Source organism: Tinamus guttatus, unplaced genomic scaffold (genome assembly GCF_059628265.1).
Source record: "Tinamus guttatus ecotype Peru unplaced genomic scaffold, ASM5962826v1 Tinamus_guttatus_pri_ptg000649l, whole genome shotgun sequence".
Classification (NCBI taxonomy): Eukaryota; Metazoa; Chordata; class Aves; order Tinamiformes; family Tinamidae; genus Tinamus; species Tinamus guttatus.
In genome coordinates this window covers 3,169,800-3,191,599 of record NW_028289183.1, presented here as the reverse complement: position 1 = coordinate 3,191,599, position 21,800 = coordinate 3,169,800, and the positions used below count along the sequence as shown (strand labels likewise).

Below are 21,800 nucleotides of genomic sequence, written 5' to 3'. Positions count from 1 at the left end.
TTTACAAAGATATACACTCTTCATATCCAAGTCATCTGGTAATTGTGGGATCCTGGCTTTAAAAAAAGGTATAGGTTTCAGCACCATAGAGACATGCAGAAGCAGAAAGACATTACTTCTAATTTTCTATGTAAGTATATATAAGTCTTCCAGAAAATTATTTTTGAACTACAACTGAAGGATCCAACTGAGGACAAGTTTGATGATACAACTGTACTGTAGCTCAGTGCATAGCAGTTCTATTTTTTCCCTACTGCTTCTTGGAACTTCTTCTTTTAAACTAAGGCAAGCATTTAGAGAAGTGAGCCTTAAGAGATGCTAATTGCTTTACATAATGTTGCTCCTTATATGAAATGTTACATTAACATAAATAATCCACAGCCTCTAAAAATACTTGATTTATAGCTCAGTGTGCTGCTACACTATTAAAAATAATCATTATAAATAATATTAAATAAAATTATGTTCTATTTGGATCAATAGGGCCCAATCTTGCCTCCTAATAATTTCTTATGAAATCTGTTCATTAAATCTTATTGCAGTTATTTTCATTGTGTTTGTTATTCAAGTTTATATTTACAGGGATATTCTTCCCTTTCATTTTCCCCCCATGATCAAATTATAGAAGAAAACATGTAGAGAAGTTCTTAGAGAAAGAGAGATTAATCAAAAAAAAACAAAAAATCAGGTTACCCCACAAAGTGTTGTGAATTTTCAACATGCAAAAATTAAAATGAGATTTGATGGAAAGTTAACTGCTTCAGCCCTGTCAAAGGAGATTAAAATATACATCAAAAATCTTTGTCCCTATACTAAAGAAACAAGACATGAACCCATCACAAAGTAACTGTTTCATATTACCAGACAGAGATCTTTTTATATAAAAAGAGAAAAGCATTGAACTTCAGTCTCTTGCATATTCTTAGATCAACCCTAAGCCACACACAAAAAAAAAAAAAAAATCTCAACTCGTTGCACATTTCAGTTAAGACAAATAAGAATCCCCTTCACAGAGTGAATGAAAAATAAGCAGTATCCTAGAGAGGAGACTAGTTTTAACTCAGTTGATTTCTTTCCCCCAAAAGGGGGCAAACATATTACATTAACTGTCTAACAGGCTGAGAACTGACTGTCTGGAAAGCAGCACAGCAGAAAAGAGCTTTGGAGTTCTGTGGGACCGGAGTCGGCAATGTGCCCTGGTGGCAAAGAAGGTATATGGCAACCTTGGCTGGAGCAGGAGGTAGGTGGAGGGAGGTGATTACTCCCCTCTATTCAGCACTGGCATGACCACATTTGGAGTACTGTGTCCAATTCTAAGTTTTCCAGTACAAGATAGACATTGACACACTGGAAGGAGTCTACAAAGATGATTAAGACATTGGAGGATCTGACATATGAGGAGAGGTTGAGTAAGCTTCAGTTGTTTAGCCTCAAGAAAAGAAAGATCAGAGAGGATGCAACTCTGTGCCACATGCTCTAGTTGTCCCTGCTTAAGCAGGGGGTTGGACTAGATGATCTCTAGAGGTCCATTCCAACATCAACTGTTCTGTGATTCTGTGATCAGGAGGGATGAGGAGAGGGCTGACGCCAGGGGGAGTTTGGGGTATAGTAAAAGAAGATCGAGACAGACTTCTCTCAGTTGTATCCCATAGAAGAACAAGAGTCAACGGGCAGCAATTAAAATACTTGAAATCCCACTTAAACACAAGGAAAGAAAAACAAACAAGCAAACCAAAAACAAAACAAAACAACACTCATTTAGCAGGAGGGTGATCAAATATTGAAACAGGTCAGGCAAAGAGGGTCCCAGAGGAAGTATTTCCCCAAGTGAACTTGGTTAATAATTCTACTGGAGTTGTATGCCTCAGAGCAGCAACCTCACCCTTTCTGAAAGAATGTTGTTTACTGCCCTCTAAACTAAAGCGACAATCAGCTGCTCTGACTCAATCATCACAGGAATCAATTAAGTAAAGTACATAGTGAAATCCTGACTCCCCTGAAGTCATTGAGAGGTAACTCAATGCACTAACTTTGGGAGGAGTCAAGATTTATGCATTTCTCTAATTAAAATTCCAATTTAACTATTGAAAAAAATGTATTTTAATTATAAAAGACTACAAAGAGATTAGTTATGCATTCTATCTTCATATATGTAAACATGCTATTGCAATAATTTGGATGAGTGCTTTATAACCCCACTGTTGTGAATATTTGGAAATAGGCTCAGTGATTAATCATTTTCAAGTTTATCTTAGAACGTATTGCAAATACCTTCAAATGGTTTTATCCTACTCACTTAAAACTAAGCTTTATGAAACTTATATTTTAATTCAGCATTTCTGCAGAATGAATAATGTATTTCTGCTCTTGTAACACAAACGGTTCTGAAATTTCTTGGGTGAACACCACATTTAAAAAAGTGAGCTGCCAAGTTCCAAGTATAATCCCTCAAGTATAAATCTTCCAAAGAATCAAAGAAGGACTTTGACAGGGTTTAGCTCAAAATATCTAAATGCAAACAGTTTTAAGGGAAGTTATGCACTTAGAAATAGAATTGCCTTAAGAGATCATTATCACTAAATTCCAGAACAGTATGTCATTACCTGTGTTGCAAGCTTGCACTGTAGATGCTCTAACGCGGAAAGCTGACACTGTGCTCTTTTTATAAGCTCTCTTGGTAAAAGACTGCTAGAGGCAACACAAACTGTGCAGCACTTAGAGCCATTAGGAAGCCAAAGTCCTATAAAGAGTGAGAAAAATATTGAGGAAAACATTCTCTCTGTTGTTATTCCACCATCAGTACTGCATTCTCTGCAGGTGTTACAGCAGGCATAAAAGAATCACAGAACAGCAGCTCCTTATTGTAGACTAGTTCAGCGATACATGTGAACAGCCCTAGAAACACCTCTTCCTGCTTTTTCCCCTTGCTTCACTGCTGGAGTGATTGTTGAATAGAATTTACATATCTACAGTGAAATTTACTTATATCGTATCTACTTTCAATGCAAGCTTACTTTACAAGAAAAACTATTTCTCTTTCTTTTCCATTTGAATGAAAAAATATTTTTCATTCATATTTTTCATAGATAAACTACTACTTTTCTGCCCTTAAACAATGAAAGTCTTAATTTAACTTCTGGTTCCCACACTGAATCTAAGCCCCAGGGAAACCTTCCTCACAATGCTCATCCTCTCTGAATTACTGCTTACAGACTGACCTTGTTCTATTTCAGCACCTTCTATCACAGAATAATTTTACTTGTATCACTTCGCACTGCAGTCTCACAAACCATCCAGCTCAAAAATCTGTCAAGTCCAGCACTTTGCTTTTTCTTTCCAGCTCAAAAGGTGAAATGATTTCCAGGTTTTAGCTTTATTCTAAATATGTGAGCAATCATTCTTCTGTAGAATAAGTTTACCTTTCTTTGATACCATTCCAAGTTCTGCTCTGAGCTTGTTTCCCATTTCAATTAGCTGCTGTTTCTCTTGACTCAAAATCAAGATTTTTCTCACCGCTTCCTTCAGTTTATTCCGTATTCCTAGTAGATTGCAACCCATACCGTATGGAAGACCATCACTCAACTCTGTATCAGACAACTGTTGCAAATGGTCTACCATGCTTTCTTTAAGGACTTTGGGTTTTGGGTCCTGAAAAAAAACAGATAGCATTTATAATGAATGTTTTAAAAGCATGGTCTGGGCAGTATAGAGATTGACACAAACATGCATTAGAAGCCAGTAGAGAAAAGGTGTAAGTGAAGCCCATTTTTGAGAGGCATTTTTTTCATTTGCTTGTTAGCAGTACAGAACAAATTAAACCATGTGCCAAACTATTATCGTGACCTTGGAAGTTCCCACAAGTACGCTCTGTCTTGTTAACTGTAAGTGTAAAATAATACATGTAAGAAAAAAAATGTACAACTGTTCATTAGAGAGCAATTGATTTTAAGATAAAATGTGGAAAATAAAAAGACTTCATAGCAAATAGCAGATTACCACAAACTCTTCTTTGTGTAATGTATATGCACACATGTGGAATGGGTATGATGTACAGTAATATTAAAAGAAAGAGAGGCTAATAAATTAAGATTATAGAGCTGGTTTTGTCTCTGCAACCCTAACTGAGCTCACTTGCACATATGCATTATGATTTAGTGTTTAATGAAAAGATCACACATTTTAATTGCTGCATGCTGGCCTTTCAGCCCCTTTACTACAGAAGGTACATTTTCAACAGTAATTTAAACAGTCATCATTCACTGAACAAATCAACTTTGTACAGACTTTGTTTTTTTAAATGCTACACATTACCACAAGTATGTAAATATTGCAAAACTATTTTAATGTGTGTGAAGTAGTCTTATGGATTTATTTTACACTTTTATATATAAGCTATACTGTAATTGTACAGTCTCAATCAACACACAAACTACACTTTTCTTCAAGAAGTACACGCTGATTGAAGTGTCACTGGTAGGGAGATGTAGTCTTAGTACATCACGTGACTCCCAAACATTCCTTTATTCCTTTTGGATGGTTGTATATTGAAAACATACACAGAAAGTACACAGGTCGGCAAATATTACTGGGAAAGAGGGTAGAGAAATAAGGGCAGGGCTAGGATATGTAAATATAGAAGGGACCACAGTGAAGGGAAAAAACAGACACACACTATCACTTAGGTATACATACAGCAATTTGTATCAAATCAATCAATGTAAAAAGCTGCAAATGATTACATTCTCACCTCATTATTCCAATCATGAAATCAAAGCACTGAGGTTTCTGAGGTTCATTACAAGCAGAGGTGAAGGTCACACCCAAGCATGGAGCACTGCCTGCAATGCTATGTGCCAAAGGCAGGAGTACACCACAGGGCGGCAGCAGGAATACCTTGTCCTTAAGCTTTTGTTTCTAGCGAGTTTTTCATAAAAGTAATAACAGTAATTTGTTTCAGGAGACAGACTGCAGTTTGTTGATAGGAATTTAGAAGTGGAATTCAAAAATTTTAAAACTTTTCATCTACTGAATTCATGTTCAGTGTAAAACTCTCCAATAGAGATGAAACATGAAAAAGACATGCACTTAAATACAAAAGTCTATATTCCTGTTTTACCAGTTTATGCAGTAAAATTTATTTTCGTTAAATCTGTGCCTTCATAGAGGACTTCATGACTGCTCCCCTGTATTTAGTAACCATCTCTGTTTAACAGTCTGAACACCCTGAGGTAGAAATATTTTCACTGGAAGTTTATTATAGCCTGAAGTTCACAATTAATGTGCAAATAAAAAGGAGCACAGAGACAAGAGAGAAGAATGGTAGTAGACAAGGATTTTTAAAATACAGTAAGAAATTCTGATGACATTTCTCTATTATTTGGAAGACAGTCTTGGGATTATTTCCATCTATCAATCTAATCCAAACAAGGCTTATTATGTGCTATGGACAAGGAAATAAAGCACAGCTGTGCGCAGGAAACAGGAAAATGCTAGTTCAGCATCAATGAAGACAGCAATGACTACTGATCCAGGGTTTTAGTTACTGCAAATTTAGGCATGCATATGAAGATTTTCATTGTTCGCCTATATAACTGCAGAAATAATATAGTATTTCACACCAAAGATGCATTACCAGAAAAAATAAGTTAATATTTCTCATAACCAGCCTAGTATACTCAATTACTATTCAGCATTATAAAGCAAAGGGTTTGTCTCTAGCAAAGAGAATGGTCAATTCCTATCTCTGTGTTCCCAGGGCTCAATCAACGCCTTTGGCTGAAGACCACTGGCCACTGCTCTGTTCATTATCCTACAAATAAAAACACTCTATACCTTTCTTTCAAGGCTCCTTCCACACTTAAATAAGAGAAAATGCAAATGCATCTTGGACAGTAGTTTGTAAAATATTTTATACAACAAAAAAGCACAACTGGGACAAAAATTCATTTTCATCTAATCATTCAGAAAGTGACCAAAAAGGAAAAATAAATCTATTTAATTTATATTGCGTATTTGCCACACGTAATTTCACAGAAAGAACAAAGAAAATTCCTTAGGTATTCAACAAAAGATACATTTAGAGTTAAATGTTAGCTGTTTAGGGTGGGTTGTGCATGTTTTCACACAAGCTTCCCAGGGCTCCAAAATTTTACTTCAACATGGATGTTGTTTCAGTTCTTAAAACCATTACCTGTAACAATCTCTTGTCATCTTTTATTACTTTGTTACGATTACCATTTTTTTAAGACTTAGAAGGTTAGCAGCGAGTCTTAACACTTAGAAAATCTAAAACATAACACACATTTTATGGATGACTTTGAAGTTAGATTTTTTAATTTTATTTTAACCTATTTTATTCTAAGCTCTTCTTGCTATGTTGTGAAGTCTCTGGAACACGAATACTGTTTAGAGACAAATTTCTTAGATAGCAGATAGCAAATTTCTTAGATTCTTAGGTAGTTTAAACATCTTCATACCTTTTCTTTGTGTGGCTTTACCATTAAATCCAAGTTAGCTGAACTCACTTTGATATTGTTTAAAGTGGTTCTAGTGGAAACTTTGTCTGTACACAATGAACCTAAAAGAAAAGAGTAATATGAGTGCACACACATATATATAGTCTAGCCTTTCATACCAACAACTGTATCAGAACTTAGTCTCATTAATACACAGGTATATCATTTTAGTAGACACACTTTTAAACAGAGCTGAAAAAATATAAAAAGCAGTGCAATTTCACAACATGCAAACATCATTTAGCTACAAAGTGAAGAACTGATTAGGTAAGATACTTTAAAAGTTCAACTCAAATGGCATCGAGAAAAAAAAGTTTTCTTTCTTTCAATTCTGTGTTCTTTGATCATTCCCAGGAAACTGGCCATGCTCAGTAGAAAAATAATAGTTACAATGAGTAGCTTTTCAAATACAGTTGCAGAGAGAGAGAAAAAAAGACCAAACAAACCAAACCCCCAAGCCCCATATATCAATAACTTGAAGTCAATACTGAAGAAAAATAAAAAATAAAAAACATAATAATAATAATGTGCTCTGGGATAATTCAAAGCATTTGGATGGTAAAGGTTTATATAAATAAGGCTAGACAGATGTATAATGCAAATGAGTTTAAATAATTGGTAAAAACTGCTAAGAAAACAGGGTTATCTTTAATTTTTGTAAAAAGGTGTCTTTGGAAGAATAATACCTTACTTTATGTAACATTTATGTAAAAAACACCTTCATCCCATTCCACCTCATTACCAGATGAGCCTGCTGAGATTTCTGTAGTTATGTCAGTATTAGTCTGCTCTGCAAACTGCCTGTTTTCTATTTGAGGACAAGGGGGCAGCATTTGCTCATGAAGACTCTCCATTTCTTTCCTCATTTGTGTAATAGTAGCTCGAAGGTTGTCATTCTGCTTCTGAAGTTTTTGTACTTCCAAGGTAGGAAAATCTTTGTTAAGAGATCTTTTATCATCACACTGAAATATCTACAAAATAAAATTACAGTACAATAAGAACAGCCTTTATTAACAAACAATGCAAACAGTCTCTCCACAACATTTCACACAAGGATCTTAACATTCCAAATCCATAAACAAATTAGTGGAAAAGAACCACAGAAAGGAGGGAAAATCCAGCTATTCTGAGGATTTGCTTAAGAAAGCCTTTTGTTGAAAGCCCAAGATAGGGAAGGGCACAAAAGGGGTGAAGAGGGCTTGTTCTTCTGAGTATTCTCTATCTCTCTCTCCTACCCCATCTCCCCATAGAGACCCCATAGCCTTGTTTAAGGCTATAAAGAGGTTGGAACTCCATTGTTACACAGGAGGAAAAAAAAATAGCAGTCAGATTACAGTGAAAGAAGAACCCTTCCTCAACATGATTCCCTTTGTGTTTGAATGATTTAATGTACAGCTTTTGCATCAAGCCCAGTTTCAGATGAAATAAGAACAATCTGTTTCATAAGTTTTTGCTACCAGTCTATTCTGACTCTCAATTTAAATGTAAAAGTTGTCTTCAGGAAGTTGTCTTCAAATTATTTTCTGTATTCAGAAAATACATTAGACTTGCTTAACACTACTTTTTCACATCAGCCAAGTCTGATTCTCACTCATGTACTCTTGAGCAGCTGCAACTACCATACGAAGTGCACTACAGTACACTCCTATTCTTTATAGGAATCTTTTCTTAATACTTCTCTGCCAAAAGAATAAGGGATACAACCACCAAAATTAGAAAGAAATCTCTCCCAGAATGATTAAGTAGATATCCTGAATTATCCATTTTAAAGCATTTAATTAAAAGTTTAACCTTAAAACTTAAAAATTTACTCTGAATTTAAACTAACACAGTCAGGAACACATAAGAAAACAATTCTACCTACTCTGAAGTGCCACAATACTACAGTACATTGTGCTTTTTGCCCAATGTTTACATCTGCTGTTTATAATGGTTACATCTGCTTTGCTCCTTCAGCCAGCAAGTAGAGGGTCAGACTCATAATGAATCCTGAAACACCCAATTAACATGCATTCCAGGCTACATATGTCTACATTTTGAATTGAACAGGGGTCTCAAATGAACTGCTTACAAGACGTCCAGTGGAAAAAAGCCCAGGGAGGTTGTCATCTCACTGTGAACCCATCTAAGACAGTAATTGTTTTCTAACCCACTTCCCCTCAGGTAAAGAATTGTTCCTCCAAAGCGCTTGCATTTTTTGTTCTTCCTCAAAAAGAGCAGGCAGAACAGCATCCATTTCACACAGCCTGTATTCTGCCTTCTCTAGATCAGCTTCAGCCTAGGAGGACTGGGGCAGGGGGACCGTTTAGAACACAGGACAGGGACTATACATAACTGATGCATATCCCTTTTGCTTCTGTCAAAAACTTCCCTCATGGAAAAATAAATTTGGCTTCCCTGTCCCAAGTCCATCCTATGAAATGGATAATGACAATTGTCCTCTCAGATGTATTCCTCTGCTATTCCTGTTCATGTCAGAGAATAATTTTGAAAGAAAACGGTAAAGATAAAACACCAGTTTAATAGTCTCAAGGGTGGGGGAGATGCTAACACTGTATTTCGTTTACTTTTCCAGAAACAGCAGTTAGTACACTTCACAAAACAGCTCACTCCACATGTCTAATATTGCTCCCTTGAGAGAAGATAAGCTGTACTATGATCCGTGAAATTTTCCTTGGCCTGTGGCTGCTCTGGAAGAATATTTCTTTTCCTACTAGAGCACCAAGAGAAACAAAGTCGCAACTCTTAGGCTGTTTTGACTTCATTATAAGTGGTAAAAAGGCAGTTAGATGTGTACATATTCATGAAAAATACTCTAGTTTATGATAATCTACATTTGATGACCTGCCAAGCACAAAACAAAAGTAATATTTAATGGGATTTTGAAAGTAGACTGAAATCGAGCTTCCCATGATGAACAACAGGATGAAAAGAAACTTTGCAACCCTCTTTGCAACAGATGTTTCTAAACAAAGGTTAATTTGATTTTTTGACCTGCTCGCTTGCTGAAGACAGGCTTTGTATCAGATCCTGTGATTTTTGATACTGATTTCTTTCAGCATTCTCACAGTGCTGCCGCCAGCCCAGTTCTTCTTGTGCTTTCCTGTGTTGCAGGATCTGTTCTCCTTCAGCTGCCAGAGCCAGTTGTTGTTTATACCTATGATAAGCGGAACAAAGCTGAAAGTGTTTGTTACTGTTGATTCCAGCAGATTAAGTGTTAAGATATTAACAAGCACTCAGCCTTGTTTGTTGTGCTCTTCTTTCCTTGTTCTATTTTGGGGAAAAAAAGAAGTCTATTCTATTCCTAATAAAAATATTTTCCTAGATTGAAGCTTTTACAATACTAAAACATTAAGACTTCAGGGCAATCTTAAAAATGACTTTAAATGGCACTTTGTCCAAAATACTCTTCACTATTCTGCATCTTCCTGGAATTTTGCCAACTGTACTCTCAACAGCTTCTCGTCTTCTTGCATTGACATTGATTGACTTTGGAAGTCATTAGAAGTAAACCGTTTACAGATTTCAAACAGTTGAGAATCTCACCTTGTTTTTAGTGTTACAAGTTCTTCTTTCAATCTATATCCAGGAAAAGGACAAAAACAAAACCCATAACTCCTCAATACTTCACATGAGTACTTACAAAAACGTCACCAAGCCAATGAGATCATCAAACCAAAATTAGCAGATAGCTAGTATTTTAAACAGCATTGATAGGTAGGCATTTTAAAAGAATCTTGAAATAAGATTTTAGAGGTTATGCTTCTCAACATCCTTAGATACCTTAGACATGTCAAAATTAGACATGAAATTGCACTGCCACGGCCATAAGTTAGTCTTCTGAAAGAAGCAGGAGTCTGGAGACAACATAAGTTAGGATTACCAGTGATAAAGACAAGTATCATAAATAGCCATTATGTTAACCTCTGGTCAGGATATTGTCTTTTTTTTTTTTAATAAAAAAAATTAGCCTAAACATACAAAGAACTTTCAACCCACAAAAGGCGATCATTTGTAGGTGTTGCTAAGACCTCTGTCATTCTTATTGCCCATCCCTACTTGCTAAGGGAAATCAAGTATTATAAAATATTGTACATACTGACTTTGGAAAATGATCCATTTCAGATTTTTTTTTATCACAGCAACCACATATATCTAAGAGGAGGTGCTGCAACTAAATGGTATCTGGCAGCATCTTCTTTGTTGAGGGCAGGCAGAAAGATGAAAGAAGCAAAAACAGTTTTTCCTCTCAGATATGATATAAATGTGTTTTTGTTGTTGTTGCACATGGGTAGGTACCTCTTAGATGAACAGCTGCCTATTGATCCTTCTTCAGCTAAGACAGAATAAAGTCCTCTAAAATGCCTCAAATTTAGAAAATTAGTTTGAAATTTCCAAAATCCAAAACACTTCTGATTGCCATATTTTGTAGAAAGTGAAAAACAAGTTTTTGTAAAACTACCCCAATTCTGACGTTGGGATCAAAGGGCTCTGAAAAGGAATACTTCTATAGACATTTTTCAGGCGATGGGTCCTCATAAAAAATGAATAAATACATTTCTGGGAAGATGAGTAATGCTAAATCAAACAGCTATTTTTAGTGCAGTGTACATTTTCATTGGAGCTTAGGATACAAGATAAATCAGAGAACTTACTTTTCGATAATTGCATCTTTCTCACTTAAACAAGCACAATGACTCCATTCTCTTCTATGTAGCTCCATTTCCAGAATCCTGTGTCTCATCTGAAGTTCCCTAATCTGTTTCTCCAAGTTTTGTAACTGTTCAGCTTGTGCTTCTTTCATTGAAGCTGGCATCACAACCTTTTCTTTGGCAGTATGATCTAGTACTTCATTTCTAAAAGAGGAAGAGAAACAGAATAAAGTGAGGTGTAAGCAACCAAAACATTTCCCTCCTCTCCCTAAGGTGTTGATTTACTTTCTCATCAACTTTGAGCAAATTTAGAGAACCATTGTCACAAGCTCTTCAAACAGAAATTCATCTCAGCTCCTCAGTGGAACAGTTTAGTGTTTTTATTTTGTTTTGAACTCAGAATGTCACTGCTTGAATGGATTCAACATGGGGGCAGAATCTTCCTTACATCAGTGCAAAACTTTAGCTCCAGTTAATCACAGAACTTTGAATTTGGGCTTAGAACAAAGAACAACAGCATTCACTTACTAACAAGACTGGAACTATTATGCCATACTAATAATATGCTAATTAAACAATTGGAAGGACATTCTAATTCCTATATCCTAACTCAGCAAACATTGGGGAAAGAGTAAAAGCAGATTTAGAAACTTCAGAGTCCAGATAATTGTGTTTATAAGTTAAAAAGTTGGGCAGAAGGGCTCAACTACACAGCCAATAGTGTAAAAATTAAATGTGTGAGCATTCCCTGAGCATTTTGCAAAACATACTTGTGAGACTTCAGTTCTTTCTCTGTTCTGTCCTGAAAAAAAATCAAAAAGGAGCAAAAAAACCCAAACTTTTTTAAAAACAAAAATTCTAGAAAAATAATAAAAAATGAGATTGTAATTCAGCTATATACCTAACCTCCATTTAGCAGCTAGCCATCTGAGTTCCTGTCAAAAGTTAGTTTTGTTTATTGATGCTTATGCATCAAGCAACCCAACATTAAGGTGAAAGCAAGCAACTAACACCTTCAGTTCTTATCCCCACTCATGTGGGGACCTGTCCTCCATCTCAGGAGTTGCCTTGTCAAATCTAGTAAAACAACTAGGGAATCTTCTGTCCCCAGTCAACGCAGGCAATCTGGAATTAACATAAGCAGCAAGGTAGTCCCAAACTCACACCTTCCTCCTAACAGGAAGGTAGGAGACTTTACTTCTTAAGTAAAAGCCCTCATGCATCCTTCTACAAAAAATCATGAGAAAACAGCTTCAAATCACAATTGTGATATGACCTGTAATTCCTTTCAAAGTTTGCCCACCTTTAAGCAAAGACAGAAGGCAACACTGAACTATTATAACTTTTAAGATAAAATTTTACTTTTAACGGGGGCAGATTATATTCAGATAGAATGCATCTGAATTTAGCTGAAATCCATGATATTTAGCAAATATTTTATACCAAGGGTTACTTCTTTTTGTTGCAACAGTGAAGAATAAAGTTGAAAGGCAATTTATTTTGATCATATTCAAATTTATACAATACCGAGCATCTTTCACAGCTACAGAATCTTTACATTCGCAATCCTTGAATTTGATCTCTTTCTCCAGTGTCAGAGTTTCTGCTCTTTGCAGTGATTCTGCAGCTTTCATTCCAGTCTGTTTCAGGACCTCCAGTTCTTTGGTCAGCAATTTAACCTTAAAGAAAGGAGAATAAGACTCAAGAATTCTAATTAGCCCCTAATATTCCAGAGCATTTACATAGCTGAAGTGTTAACAACTTCAAGAAAAACAGATAAAACTTAAAGTATTAAACAATTTGAATGATGTAATTTAGTGCCACAAAAACACTTTAAAACATCCTCCTCAAAAGTTACAGCCTCTGTTGTTCCTTAAACATCTACTTCCCTATTATTTCTAAACACTCATTCTGTATCCTTTTCCTACACCTATTATCTACGCCAACATCAATCCCACATACTGCTCCTCCTATATCTTCCTCAAGTTCCTTTCACAGTTTGTATTCAGTGACTTTGTGGTTTATCCCACAGCTTGCCTCACTAATACAGCAGACAAGCTCTCCTTCTGCTTAAAACTTCCACCACTAATTCAACTACAAAAACAGTTCTAAAACATAACTTAATATAGACAATATGTTTCACAAAGGAAAACATCAGTCTGTTAACATGTACCACACACAGAGTATTGACAATTACTGTGCTGATTGTGTCTAACACTGCATATGGTATTAAAGAAAGAAACTGTATTGGAGATATTTAAAAATACATCCAACTCTCAAAACTACAGCAGTTAAAATTTCCTTCTAAAGGACTATCAGAGGTATACTGCACACTACACAATAAACAGTATCATATATACTTATTAAATGCAAGTTTACATATGCAAGTTGCTTTGTTCATACTAAGTTAACAGCAGTTGGTCTTGCAATCTTTATAGTCAAGACTTCAATAATAGAAAGTTTTAAGTCCATTATTAGAGCAGCAGATTTGAAACAAATGAAATAGAAAACTTCATGGACCTAAACAATTTTGTTGTTTATACAGAGGAAAAGCACAATAACTAAGTATGAAGTTAAGATGCACACTGCAAGTACCTCTGCTTCCTTTTGTTCTGGAAAGAACTAGTTTAATACACATGTGGAAGGGGGAAAAAAAAATAAAATTAGCACCATCATGTTTTCATGCGTTTCACACAGGAGTAACTTGAGATAATAATTTATGAGTAAAGCATAACAGTTTAAATAACTTACTTTAACCTCATGGGACAGAACTAAGTTACTCATTTTCTTTGTCTGCTGTCGAAACTCACATTCTCGTCTTTTCATTTCTGCATCGAATTCATATAGCAGTTCCTACAACAATGGGAGCAGTAGACAGGTAAAGCTAATAGAATAATACTGATAAAGAAACACTGTACTTTATATATATATATATATATATATATTTCTCTATGGAGGATCAGAACATTCTGAATAAAACCTACCATCTGATCTATGCTAGTTCCCCTAACAAGACTTGCACATCTTATCGAGGGCTTATAGAAATACAACAGCAAAATGACATCCTCTGTAAAGTAACCTCACATTCCATAGCAATATGAAAAAAAAATATGTATATATACATGTATATACACACATACATATATATATTAAAAAGTCCACATTATTTGAATAAAAACCTTATAGAGACTTTAAAGCTCAATTTCTATACAGCTTGATTTCTAGACATCTTAGCATTTGCAGTACAAAGACTATCCACATAGAAAATATCAACATTTTCTTTTAATTCTCAGATGAGCAGAGAAGAGAGAATTTTTCTTTTAAACTAGGTGCATTATTCAGAGACAAGTCATATCACCTGCAGATGGCAAATGGGTTTGGACTATCTTGTACTGCACAAACAGAATTTGCTTCAGCCCTGTTTGCCACAATTGTAAATAAGATCAAGTAAGATTTTAAGTTCTGTTTATCCTTATTTTATATTTAAAAGTACGTTCACGGGAGTACTACACACCATAAGCACATTTAAAAAAATATGTTTTCCTTTATTTATGGACAATCTATTACCAGCAGTTAGGACATCCATTTTCTTATAAAGACACATATGTGTATGTGTGTGCTTGTGTACATATATATACACATAGGAAATTAACGATGATAAACATTTCACCATATTCCCTTATTTTTGCAGAACTTTTTCAGGATCATGACAAAAACAGTACTAAAGCACAAATTTTAAAAAATGGTCATTGACAAACTACACATGAAACATGGTTTCATGGTTTCAAGCAAAACAATTCATTGCCTTTGGTAGGGAAAATCTTGGCTGCAGTCAAGATGCTCTTAAGGGGAATAAATATTGACCTACTAAAAAGCTAAATAAAAAAAAAAACAAACCTTACTGAAGAGTGAAACATACCACAGTATTTTCATATTGGAGATAGCAAACTGACATGAGGTTTGTTGGGAGAGAGAAGGCTATGGGAAATACTTCCTGTCGCATTGCCTACAGAGCTGCTGAAATAGTGAAGCATTTAAAATATAAATCACAGAATCCCAGAATGGATGAGGTTGGCAGGGACCTCCAGAGACCATCTAGTCCAACCCCTGCTCCAGCAGGGACACCCAGAGCGCGGGGCACAGGGTGGCATCCATGGGGGTTTGAAGATCTCCAGGGAAGGAGCCTCCACGGCATCTCTAGGCAGCCTGTGCCAGGGCTCTGGCACCCTCAGAGGAAAGAGGTTCTTCCTCACATGGAGATTAAACTTCCGATGTTTCAACCTATTACCCCTTTTTCTATCACCGGCCACCACAGAGAAGAGCCTGGCCCCATCCTCCCTACAGTTTGTAAGATACTACTTCCAGGATTGGAACTGTTGATTCACGATAGAGAGTTAAAAGCAAGAGAACAAGAGATGAAGGGAAGAATGCAAGATAGCATGTTAGATGAAGGGGAATTAAAAAAAAAAAAAAAGTTACTATAAATCGTGTGCATTAAGTGATATGCCCTTATGCTCAAGGAATAGCATCTGATCAGTTTTATCATTATAATTTAGCCACACACACAAAGATAACTTCTAAATTAAGCCAATTATCTAATGTTTTCCAAGAGAACAGCGCTCACACTCTCTAATGTAGCTATCACTGGGAAACAAGTGGGAGCCAGACTCCATCAGAGCTATCATTCTGAGGACAGGGACATCTGGCCGAGTAGGTTCAAGCTGCAATTCCACAGCAATAAATCCTACCTTTCTAATTCTTTTATACATGTTAGTTTGGATGATAGAGCAAAAAATAACCATTTTAACAAGTTATTTAACTAACTATTCTATAAAAAGAAATTATAGTAAAATAAACACATTTTAATATAAATGTAAGGAGGGAAGATTTTGTTCTTGTAAATTTTTGCAATAAAAGCTCAGCAGCTTCTCTGTCAGTTGATTTGATTATCTTTTTATGATGAAAATATAGTAATTTAAGAAGCAAGGGGGACAAAAGAAACAAACAAACACACACTTGAAAATAGGACTATGACACACAGAATAAATTTATCTACCAAACTTGCCTAAAGCTGCCTCTGCTTTCTAGACGCTGACCTTGGCTTAAGTTTCAAGGTTAACAAACAGCACTGAGCTGTCGACGTACTTAAAAGAATCTTACACTATCTCAGATTACTCAACGCAGTCGTAACAGTTCCTCACAAGCAGCAGCTGCCAGATAAGTGAAGCTACCATATAAACACTAAATAAGACCTAGAAGTGAAAAACATTTCTAAACTGTCATCATATATCTTGTTGATCTAAATAAAAAGGCAAAAATAAAAGCTTACACGACTATTTTAAACCAGCGCACACTAACAAGACAGCACAGTTTGATAGGTGGCGCCCTAACGCATCATTGTTCCTGCATATTTTTATACCTGTTTCTGACAGGCAAGCTCTCCTTCCAATTCTTGGAGTTTTCTTTCCATGACATGTTTCAGACTCACATAGTCCTCACACTGATGTCCCGTCTTGCTGTTCTTAGAGCTGTAAACAAAAATAAAACAACTTTGCATTAAAAATTGCCATGCATTTTTTCCCCCCCCCCTTTTTTTTTTTTTGGGGGGGGGGGTAGGGGGAGGAGGGGCAGAGAAGGGGGACTCTCAAACAGCAAGTTGCATGTAATTAAAAATACGAGACACAATAAGTTCCTAAGGGAACAGTCACCATTATAAAACTAACTAATCCTCCTTTTACTACAGATCAGTAGAAATGAGTATTTTTAAAATTATCATGCACATAAGAACTGAGCAAACCATTTAAAACAACATGATCGATCATGGTTTAATTGCTCAATCTCTCTTTTAATATAGCATACAAACTTTCACTGATTTTTTCCAAGATGTTCAATCTCTTTTTAAGAGGTGAAACAATGCAAAGTATATCATAGCTCTTGATAAATTAGTCCATTATTCATTTCCCTTACCAGGAAAAAAAAAAAAACACACACACACGCCACAAACAAACAAATACTGTTTCAACAGCTTAAGTGTGTGTCACTATAACTCTCAGGCACTAGGTTTTACTAGGGTGTGAATAGCACTCTTACTAGACACTCTTTATTATGCAAGCCTGCTCCACACTCTTAGTCTCCCCCTCAGCCTATCATAGAAAGTGTTCACTGGTGAAGCTCCATGAGAATCCAACTTGATTGTTTTCTGTGATACAAGTTGCTCTCCACCTCTTTTCCCTGCTCTCCAATAGGCCTGGACCTGTATATATTGCCAAAATCAAAAGCTAATACCAGGTCTTTAATCCCAGTGGTACGCCCCTGATCCCTCTGGAGATCCTGCACAATCTCTTAGTTGGAACATTCACACCTTGGAGCTTGCTGAACTTGTAATTCAGCGTGACTCTTTTGAGTGTTCTTCTGAGTAAAGGTGCATTCTGGCAAGCAGCAGAATGAAAACAAACATTTTTCGAATTTGTTTGACCTTACATTATGTTAGACATGCATTTGTCTGTGCCCTCTTTATTTATTGACCAACAACGATTCATGAGAAGTCATTTAAACACAAAATCTGGACTAAGGGAAAAAAAAAAAAAATAGTCCCACTATTTCCATAGACTCTAGTCATGATGACTTCCCAGAAAAGCTTTCTTTGACTGCATCTTCTCCTACTGGTAGGTCATTTTAGACACAAAATCTGGCTACAGCCAAGAAGTCAAGATGGGGAAGGAGTTTCTGTCAGCAAGCATACAGAAAAGGTCAGCGTGATAATATGTAAGATTGGCAGCAGCAGACTTGAACAGAACTTGTCCTAACACAACCTCTACTGCCAGCAGAGTTACAATATCACTGTGCAGGCTAGACAGTTTATAACTTTGCTTATAAACCTTCAAGCTGTATGAATATGTACATCCAGACTATAGCTTCCCCATGAAAGCCCTGTTTGAAATGCATCATTCTCTTCCCTCATTGGAAGAAGGAGGTTTCACTGCTCAAAAAGAAGATGAAGCTTTTCTTCTAGAAAAAAAATAACAAACAAATCCCACCACATCTATCTCCGACTCTCTCTTTATATTTATTTTTTTCAAATAAAGAGCAAGTAACAGGTAAGAACAATGTACCCATTTTTCTCCCCAGTCCTTAGCAATATAAAAATCTACATGACTTTCATAGCTGGTATAACAAGAGTGCAACAAGTCATTACTCTTCTCATGTTAACTTAGGTGACTATAAGTTATTTTTATATAAGTTATTCCAAATTGTAAAGAGACTACATGCACTGCATCAGTTAGTTAAAATGGAAATTCCTTATTCCTAATCCAAGTTTATAAGACATGGAAGAGGTCAGAACTACTAATGATTAGAAAGTCCCTTAATATAGGAAAATAAAGATCACTTCTCCAAGTTAGCAATAATATAACTGGCCAACGTTAGAGATCAAGTTGCTGATTACAGGAGAGACTGAGGAATCCTTGATCTTTTACTTTGGAACCTGAGAATACAGCCATATACCACTCGTTATGAATTCAAATACATGGCAGTCTACCATTTCAATTGGCTACTCCTCCTATTTCTCCCTCAAATCTATCTTGTTCTTAAGCCTTCTAGTTACCTGGATAAATTAATATCTGTAGACTCTAGCAATCCAGTATGTAACCAGGTATTGTTGAAAAGACATTGGGTATATGGATGTAGAACAAGAACTCCATGACCTTGATTGAGGGTTAAATATTTTGAGTATCTTTCATAATGCAGCAATCCAGACCACAACTGCCTCTTCCTTTCTCTTATTGCCTATGCTTCTTATATTTGTTACTCAAGAGTTTGTATTTGGGATATTTAAATACCTCCATAAAAACGACACGTCTCCTGAAAGTCAGTGCAAGTGCTTACGTTACATGTTAAATCATTCTAAATGGAGTTTTGATCAGACTTCCTCCACACTCCATCACTGCCCATTTCCCCATTCATTTCTAGAAGTTCTTTCTACAATTCCTCACCATCTCATTCTAGAAGTACCTTTTTCCAGTATGTGGAAATAAGTAAGAACAGGATGCTTAGAGGGGAAAAAAAGTGAGGGGAAGAAACTCATGATGTATTACAACAGGAAAAACAAATGTCAAGAAATACTCTGACAAATATCTGACAACCTGATGACAATTTTCCACTAATACGAAGAACAACTTTTAAAGCAAACTTTAGATAAAGCCATGAGCTGAGCAGCCTCAGAAGAGAAACTGAAACCACACTTGTGTAGCAACAAGCCTTCAAAGCAGAAAGCTGGAGCATTAATTTCAGTTTCTGTTTGAGACAAACCAAGCTATACAGTCCAACTATCACCCATTTCTCAAAATGACTTGCTAAATATAACTGTTACAAGTGAACTTAGAATACGCCAGATGACTGAATTTCAGGCAAAAAGCACAAAAAGAAATACAGAATCCGCAGAGAAAAGTAAGAGGGACAAAAGTAAGAGTACGCAATGAAGCATTTTGTAAAGTGCAATGGCAAAAATGTTGAGGTATAACCAAGATTCTGAAAGATCATGAAAGAAGCACCTATACTTTTTTCCAAGATTTATATATATATATAGAAATTAAAAAAATAATTGAGAAAGGCAAAATTAAGTGCACTCTTTGGCTACCTTGATCTTTCAATTGGTTAGACAGGCCATAAATCCCAGCCCTGTGACTGGATATGCTCCAAAGGATTTCTTTCCTGCAGGAAGCCTATCAGACAAGATGCACTCAACAGCCCACAAACGCTATTCCTATCAGAGGAGTAGCTTGCAATAGCCTAAAATAATTGAAAGGCTGAAACATACATTGAATCTGCAGCACAAAAAGGCAATAACTGTTTAGCAATCTTAGGTAATAGTAATTATAGTAATAGCAGAAAAAAGTTATCATTTAACTCCTTGCATACAAAGTAGACAAATGTATCTCAATATAATGCATAGGGGACATACATTACAACAGTTTCAGACACATCTCATTGCCCATGGATAAAGTGCCTCCCTTGGAAAAAGCATCCCCTCCGACAAATCTTTTTTAGTTCCCCAAACCACGTCTCTCCACTAATCATACCACCTCCTCAGCATACACCCCTGTAAATACCCCTTGTAAATAAGGGCATGCTGTTTAACAGCATCCCTGATTTTACTTATCATCAAGCCTTCCTTAAGGTATTTCTAGACATTGTACGAGTCTCTGGTGGAGAAATATAATTAAATAAATAATCAAGATACAGGAGATGTAAAGACAGCCTGAGTCACTTTTGTCTGCCCTTGCTCTGTTCATGCTCTAGGAATTCCTCTGTCAGAGCAAATAATCATATCTCCATGTTCAAAGTGCTCTCTACTGTATGAATTATATTACTGCTTTACCCCCATCTAAATATACTGTAGAGAAACTAGGTTTCTCGTTTTCTGCATACCATTTTAAGGGAGCCACATCTCACCTGCAAGATCGTTTGAGCTCTAATTTATGGTCTTTAAGGTTTTGTTGATAGCGATAAAGTTCCTCTCGTTTTTTTCTTTCCTTCACAAGTGCTTGCTCCAGTTTATCTAGCTGTATTCTAAGATCACTAATCTCTGCCTTTTTAGCATTTTCAGAAGCTTTCAGGTGAGTGACCACAACATCATAGCATTCTAACTCTTTATCTCTCTCTTCCAAAATTCTCAGATTATAGACAAAATCTTCTTTTAATTTGTTAAATTTTTCATGCATGTCCTGCGGTTGCTTTCTGACATCCTGCAGTGCTGTCTTTTCACAGAAGAACCTGCAAGCCGGTAGTTCTTTCCATTCTTTTCCATTCCACTTATGTAGCTCATTTTCCATTTGTAACTCTGTTTATTAATCTAAAACAAAGGATGATAGAAGACAATTAAGCTTGTTAGGATATATTTGATTTGTCTTATTTATCAGTCTACAGCATAGCATAACTGATTATTAAGTTTTAAATTTCAATTCTAAAATTTTCCTGAACATTAGTTAACAATTCCTAGAGGCAGAATTCTTTCTTATTTATATTAATGGGCTATCAAGGGATATATTTTTCCAATCTAATTACCACAATGCCACTACCATGGGAAAGAATATTCTTTGCCCTTTTAAACAGGTGGAAAACAGAAATATAAGAAAAAAAAATATTCATTAAGAAATCCTGTGCTTTTCACTGAAAATTCAGAGCAGTATACTCCCAAAAGAAGAGCTGTAAATTGCATGTGTATTTCTCATCTCTTGAAGACAATTGTAAAAAACAAGGCTGGACTGTGATTTGACTAACTTCATATTGCACTGCTCAATAGGTGTTTCTATCCACTAAAATTTTAATTTCTCTGTCCCATTTATCTTGACACACTTCCCAGTCTCCTCCTCCCTATCATTTCCTAGCCATGGACTACAGAGTTCCTTGTTCTGTCCTCTGTCAAATCCATCTCCAGATCACTTTTCAGAAAGCCCAACAGGTATGATGAAATAGCTGTATTTAAGTAACATATTAATTGCATCTTTAAAAATAAAGAAACAATACAGAGGTCATGTGTTCCTTTATCTGCTTCACATCCACCTCTTATCCATGTCTGCCTCATATCTAATTATAAACTGTGTAGAATTGTTGGATATTCTTCTAAAAAGTGCAT

The 21,800-nt window shown here is 35.9% G+C and overlaps 1 protein-coding gene across 1 annotated transcript in view; it reads right to left on the bottom strand.

Annotated features, from left to right (window-relative positions):
* The window catches only part of CCDC57 (coiled-coil domain containing 57), a 29,898-nt gene extending 8,901 nt beyond the window's left edge, over positions 1-20,997 (bottom strand). Inside the window, 12 exon segments of the mRNA XM_088535905.1 lie at positions 2,604-2,740; positions 3,420-3,648; positions 6,477-6,577; positions 7,258-7,486; positions 9,510-9,672; positions 9,930-10,094; positions 11,171-11,371; positions 12,695-12,846; positions 13,919-14,020; positions 16,587-16,695; positions 19,820-19,887; positions 20,611-20,997. Of these exon segments, the coding sequence (XP_088392031.1) occupies positions 2,604-2,740; positions 3,420-3,648; positions 6,477-6,577; positions 7,258-7,486; positions 9,510-9,672; positions 9,930-10,094; positions 11,171-11,371; positions 12,695-12,846; positions 13,919-14,020; positions 16,587-16,695; positions 19,820-19,887; positions 20,611-20,997 (2,043 nt within the window).
* Positions 20,998-21,800: the final 803 nt, after the last annotated feature.